General features: G+C 29.8%; 1 protein-coding gene across 6 annotated transcripts in view; it reads right to left on the bottom strand.

Moving 5' to 3' along the window:
- Window positions 1-3372: 3372 nt before the first annotated feature.
- Window positions 3373-7500, bottom strand: part of LOC125027146 (peroxisomal membrane protein 11C-like) — a 28383-nt gene continuing 24255 nt past the window's right edge. For all 6 annotated transcript variants that reach the window (XM_047616012.1, XM_047616009.1, XM_047616014.1 and 3 more), the window contains one exon: window positions 3373-4277. In XM_047616012.1, coding sequence (XP_047471968.1) covers window positions 4215-4277 — 63 coding nt within the window. In that variant the 3' untranslated portion in view covers window positions 3373-4214. The remainder of the gene's footprint in view (window positions 4278-7500) is intronic.

The raw sequence follows: 7500 nt of genomic DNA, 5'->3' as shown, positions 1-7500 counted from the left end.
TTGAAGTCAGGGGTATCTAAGGTTACTGTTGGGAGGTTCGGGTTGCGAGCTCTTTTTCAGTTGAGCAGAAAAGGAACCGAAAGCTCTTTCTTATGTCTGACTATAAATTTGATGCTTAGTAAACTTGTTCCAAGTAAATTGATAAACTAATATTTTGTAAAGACTCCAAAATGTTATATCCAAAGTTACACCTTACTTAATTCATGCTTAGACATGCCATGTTTTGTTATATTTTGTTTCTCGTGGCATATCTTTTGTCACTAAGGGTGTCTGAAATGTTAGTTACGACTTGAGCCCTCCTAGACTATTATTTTTTTCCATCAATGTTGGCGTTTCTGCATGAATCTGTGGCTCTCCGCATGTTACGCCGACCGTTTTCGTCTGACTAATTTCCGCCTTGATCTTGTGGTACAAACGATCTGTACTAAGACAATGTCTGTATCGCTAAATGAAATAAAAGTTAATGTAAACATCAGTTGATATTCTAGAGTATTTCAAAATACAATATTGTAGTCCACATTACTTTAAAATATGATATGTATATAAGTAAATGCTTGTGTGATTCCCGGGGACTGGGTCGGATGGCACCATGTTTGTTTTGCATAAAATCAATGGACATAATGCTTGCTACCTTAGTAGCTGTGGTACTCTGTTAATGTGATAGGGTTAGCCCATTTGCACGCGAAAAGTTCATCCAGAAACGCAAATATTAATGAAAAATTGCTAAAGTGGTAGAGCCTAAATTGTATTAACAGGCCGTGAAACCACCCGCTGTCAGTGCCTCTCATCATCCCACGTAACTTGAATTCTACTCAGCTGTTTTCTGTTAAGGCCGGAGGAGGAAGATGGAAACCAGATATTCATTGGACTCTTAGTGTAAATGAAGTATAAATGGAAGAAAAGAAGCAGGGAATGGGTGTTTAAAAGTCAAATTTACACAAAGGGACCGGGGTATGGTCAAGTCTGGTCACACTGGCCTAAAGAGAGCAGTTACTATAGCTGGGGAAAAATCGAAGGGCATTAGTAGCGAAAAGGGGAGAAAACACTGATTATGTTAGTAAAGGTACCTAACCGATGACTCAGGAATCTGTTCTGGAAAAAAAAAAAAAAAATAGATAATAAAATATGGGACAATTTAGATAATAAAATATGGGACAATAAGGAACTAACTTTTATACTGTAACAAATTAGTGACTGTCATTTCTTGGAATCATATGTAAATAATATGATGTCGATGTATACTGGCTTCACTAACTACTCCATGTTCATTAGTTTCCGACTAAACTTTGTACAAAATGTCAAATCAATAAAGTTTCTATTTGCGGATATCAAGGATTTAAACTTGCCGAGGCCCTTATGAGTTATATGAAATTTGGAGGTGCCTGGAAGGTAATATGTTTTAATCAATAGCATAAACAAACGTTTGCCATATGAATACAAGGCATGACAAGTTTTTATGTCACCAAAATTTGGAGCCCCCTCATAATGGGAGTCCCATTGTTAAAGCTTGTAATGGGGCCCAAAGCTAGTAACAACATTAGCATTATAGTCATATGCAAGTAAGCAGCAGATGATTCTGAATGGTATTGCAACCTATAACTAACATACAACTGACAGGACATCATAATTCCCATTAGTCAAAAAAGCTTTAGAAGTTTATTGATATGAAACATGGTTCATGCTACAATACTTTAAACTATTTGTGAGACTGGAGAGCAAAAGATATTTTTTTTCCTTATCTTAAATTAAAATGATAGCAGAGGTAAGGCTACAGATAATGACAATGACAACTAATCGAAAAAAATATTCATATACTGTAAAGACTAGAATAGCCGTAACAGTCCAATGTGGGTAAAAAAAATGCATGTACAAACACATACGTATTAATTTCCAAATTCTCTGGCTTTTCTACAGAATGCAATTTCTTCTTCCTGCACGAGATCTGAAAATACGTAGGGCAGTATTGTAAATGCCTTTACTTTCAAATTAATAAGACATATGTAAATAAGAATAAATAAAATAGTGATGATATAAAATAATGATGAGAATGATAGTGATAATGATGAAAATAATAATAATAACAATAATAATAATAATAATATTAGTAATAATAATAATAATGCAAATGAAAATGTTAATAATAATATTTATAATAATGATAATAAAAGTAATTACTACAACTACTACTACTAATCATAATGATGATAATAAAAATTATACTACTAAGACTGAAACTGTAAAAAAATATAATGATAATAATAATAATAATAAATAATAATAATGATAATAAAAATAATAATAATAATAATAATAATAATAATGATAAAAATAATTGATAGTGATAATAATAATAATGATGATAATAATAATAATAATGATAATAATAATGATTATCATAATAATAATAATTATAATGATGATGATGATAATGATGATAACAATAATAATAATGATAATGATGATGATTATAATAATAATAATAATTATAATAATAATAATGAAAATAATAATTGATGATGATGATAATAATAATAATAATAAATTGAATAGTAATAACAATAATGATAATGATAAATTTAATAGTAATAACAATAATAATAATAATAATAATAATAATAATAATGATAATAATAATTGATGATGATGATGATGATAATAATGATAATAATAATAATAATAAATTGAATAGTAATAACAATAATGATAATAATAATAAATGGAATAGTAATAACAATAATGATAATACTAATAATAATATTAATAATAATAATAATAATAATAAAATAATAATAATAGTGATAATAGTAATGATAATGATAATAAATAATAACAGCAATGATGATGATGATGATGATGATGATGATGATGATGATGATGATGATGATGATGATGATGATGATGATGATGATGATGATGATGATAATAATAATAATGACAATGATAATAAAAGTAATTATAATCAATGGGGAGAACCTTATCATAATAATGATTGTTATGCTGTTTTATTATCAGTATTATCTTTTATCTATATTAATTTCTACCGTCACTATTATCATTATTATTATTATCATTATTATTATTGTTATTATCATTACCTCCTTTAGCATTAAAACTTTCAGAGGTTGCATTCATCCTCTCTTGGAACTGCCACTAGGTCTTCCTTGTTCATAATCTATGCATGTAAGACTTCACAGATATTTCCCTGACAGAAACTTGTATAACGGAACTGTCTGGATCTGAATGTAGTAAGGAATCTATCATCCTAAAAAAAAAATATATGAAATCATAATCATATTGTTTCCAAATAGTGTATAACTCTTCATGACAACATTCCTAACGTGACATTTAGAAAAGATAAAATAAAAACAAATATTGGTTTGATTTTGATTTATTGGAAATATAAAAGTTATATAGCAGTGCCATTTATCATAGCTTGTGACCATTTACAACCATATAAGGAACTAAAGTCTTCATCTATCATATAGAAAATCACTTACAAATATAGAATATACTCAAACATACAAGAAATATCATCTCTAGAAACAAACTGCCTATCAAGCTGCCTATTCTCCTTCCTATTAAGTATAGTGTATGATAGTTTGCATATAACAGTTAATAGTATGTGTGTGGGGAGGGGACAAGAGTATATATTTGTGTGCAAGTTTTACAGATGGTAGTAGCATTTATTTTCTAATTTCATAGACTTGAGCATTTGTTAATCACTATCTGTTTCATTATTTTTGTAACAGCCACACCTAGATAAAATCAATAAATGTGTTAATAAAATCATTTTAAAATTATATATCAGACTCAGACAAGGGATTATACATAAATAACTATATAATAATAATAATAATATGTTAAAATATATCACATATATCACCATTGGCATATCACAATATGTAAAAGATAAACTCTTACTTTAGTGACTTGTTCAGGATAATCTGACCTTATATTAAAGTATTTTGTTTCACATATCTTCGCTCAGAAAGTAAAGGTGTGTCTATCCCTAATAAACTTTACAAACACATTCAAATCAGAAAATAGCTAGTCATAGCTGTGGCCACATCAAGTTTTACATAAAGTGCAATAGAAGAATACACAATAAGGTCTTTATCATATTAAAAAATAAGATGTTGTGTTGAACAAGATATATGAAATTTGAAAAGGGAGGTATGACACTAATGATACCAATATCTTCTTATTCTAAAAATTCACTGAGATGACATCATTTTCCTGAACCCAATAAGGGATGATATCAGACCAAGCAAGCCAACCTGCAAGAGAGAAGCTTATGGTATAATATATATACACACAAAAGAAGGGCATTGCCTGAAAAAATATTAGACTTTGTAACACATGCTTCATAAAGGCAAAAGTGAGCCAACCCAAATATACATTATCATTTCTGCCTCAAAGTAAACAATTCTGTTGTGATACAGGCTACACATACTTTCCCACTTCAATTTTGGCTGTGGTACATGTGATTTTTCAAGAGACTAAAAACTTTATAGCCTACTTTGGAAGGATACATCTCTTCAGTGATCATAGAAGGCCAACAAAGTCAGTGTCAGATGAGCACAACACAAGAGAGGATCCAATCAAAGTTGACTGAATACTTGTTTACTGGGCATGGTGCTTCATAATAAAAAAGTTGCCACCCAGCATGAGCAGTTTAAGGAGACTGTCCAACCATTTTAGGGGTATTTTGGGTCACCCTGGTCATATTTTATTAATTGATGTTAGCATTTAGCCTTAAACAAAGGAGATCTAAAGAAAATGCTCTCCTACATAAAAATGAACCATAAGAATATGGATTCCACATTTCATTGTGTTTGGACCACTACCTAACCTTTAGTCCAATATAATGCTTACAACAGTAAATATAAGAGTGGGCTTTTGTAAAAATTGGGAAAATGCTATGTAGGCTCTTCATTTGAAACCAAGATGTTAGAGATCTTTTCCTTTTTTACATAATTTACCCTTGAACTAATGATATAAAATGTTCATGGCAAAAACAAACTTTATGGAGAGATTTAGGGCCAAATAGTGATCCCCTAAAAATTGATATTAAAAAAATTACTCTCCTACATCAAAATGAACCACCAAAACAGGGATTCTACATGCAATTCCACTTGTTTAGACCACTACCTGGTCATCCATGCAATATGCTTATTATATAAAAATTAGCTATGTGAGATTTTTGAAGACAGAGATATCTGAGGCCTCTTGTATTTCTCCATCACTTGGCTTTGAAGTATCTGCTATATGTCAAAAACAAAAGACAAAAAAAAAAACTCATGAATAAAAATATATAATTCTTTCATTTGGAACTGTATTGGCCCCAAAAGCTTGTACCACATTGTGATAGGCCATATTTTGTCTTTTCCACATATAAAAAAGTAGAAAAATATAGAAACCTCACATAAATAGAATATGTTAATGAAGTGTCAGGTGGTAAAGGGCGACATCACCATAACCTTGTTTAGAGTAAATCACATTCAAAGTTTAGCTATTATGTCCTCATTTTATCTTGCCTTATTAAGTTATTGTTTATGCTCATTTTATTTAGCTGTAAAATTAGAGGAAAAAATAAAAAATTTAGTGCTAAATTCTGATTTGGAAATTAGTAACTAGTACTGAAATATCCAATATTTATATAGCTTTTCTAGGTTTATGTTGTTCCCCTAAACTATGGTATGAAACATTTCATTTTAACCCAATGCCGACGGGCATGACCTGTACGTATGTGCTATGCCCACTGTTTGTTTGATTGTTTTTACATATAGATGGCTACACTTGTACTAAGTCACCAATGAGCCAATTACGAATACTGCCTATCTCGCCCGTTTACCCTTTCCTTTGATTTACAAAAATATTTTACGTTATCTTATTTTGTTATTACTAATGTTTATAACATTATAGTAGTTATAATGTCTATAATAAAAATAACACCATCGACATTCATAGTACTAGTAAAAAATACATTTCCCCGCTAATTCAAATCAGGTAAGGTCACAAGGTCTACTAATTGACTCCTTTGTGGCTAAGCACTATCAGAGCCATCTTTGTGCAGAGACATTTCACAAAATGATACAAAATTAGCACAGCATTTTCCTCATTTTTTATTCATTAACCCCGGTGGCATTGGGTTAAACCAAAATGCTGATTTTTCATGAACTTTTAAATAAACCAATTGCAAAGTTCTACCACAGTTAAAATATTATCATCTAATTAATTGCAATGAACACTTACATTGCCAATACATGACATAAAGGAATTCTTGTTACTACATGATCATAGTGTTCCCTTGATTCTCTTGTTACAAAAGGTCAGAATAGATATACTTACCTAAAAATGGCAAATTTGGCAATGTCGCCCCTTTACCTCCCACGCCTCATCTGTGGTTAGTAAGCTTACAAGCTATAACATGCCATGCAAGAGCTATTTTAAGATTTATCTAATTTTGAAAGAATTATACCCAAAATACACCTCTAAATATGAATTTTTGTTCCCATCCTTGTCCTAGTATGATTATTTACATATTAATATTTTTTTTTGTGGGGGGCTCCCTTTGTTATTGAGGACCTTGGAACTTCTTTAAAATATTTTACCTGTGTTCCATGTATAATGAACAAAGGTAGCAAGAAAAATGCTAAATTTTTTATTTTCGTGCAATTCAGAGAGCACTGAAACAATAGATAAATTCATAAGAAATAAATGTTATTTATGCTTAGTAGACCAAACACCAATTATTTAAATATTTTATGTTATTTTACAAGAATATCATTTATCTACATTTTATTTGAAACAGATAATATTTTGTTTCCAAACTCCCTTTTTTTAACAGGAGTTTATGTATGTAATTTTATTTTGTTTAATTTTTCAGTTTTAAAGCTCCATGAAACTATTTCTATCAGTGCTTCATGTATTACCGAAGTATATAAAAAGTGAGTGATAAAAATGTGAATAAAAATGGAAACAAAATAGAAGAAAATTCTTTAAAAATCCTTTTTTTTTTATTGTAATTATTAAAATTTTTACAATTAACCCATTCGTGACGGGCATGTCACATATCCGTGACATGCCCACTCTGAGTTTACTTGTTAAATTATTTATACACATAAATGGCTACACTTGTACTAAAACAAAAACGAGCCAATTACGAGTACTGCCTTTCTCGCCCGTTTACCCTTTTCTTTAATTTACGAATATATTTTACGTTATCTTATATTGCTATTACTATTGTTTATAACGTTACAGTAATTATAATGTTTATAATAAAACTAACGCCATCGATATTCATAGCACTAGTAAAAAATACATTTTCCTGCCAATTCAAGGAAAGGTGAAATCAGGCAAGGCAGAGCCATCTATGTGTAGAGACATTTCACAAAAAAAAAAAAAAAAAAAAAAAAATGAGCACAGTATTTTCCTCATTTTTTTTTATTTTCCCCGTCGCAAATGGGTTTATAAAATATAGTATTAATACAATAACAA

This window comes from Penaeus chinensis, chromosome 7, assembly GCF_019202785.1.
Source record: "Penaeus chinensis breed Huanghai No. 1 chromosome 7, ASM1920278v2, whole genome shotgun sequence".
NCBI classification, from domain to species: domain Eukaryota; kingdom Metazoa; phylum Arthropoda; class Malacostraca; order Decapoda; family Penaeidae; genus Penaeus; species Penaeus chinensis.
Note: the sequence above shows the minus strand (reverse complement) of the source record. Positions and strands in the feature narration are given on the sequence as shown.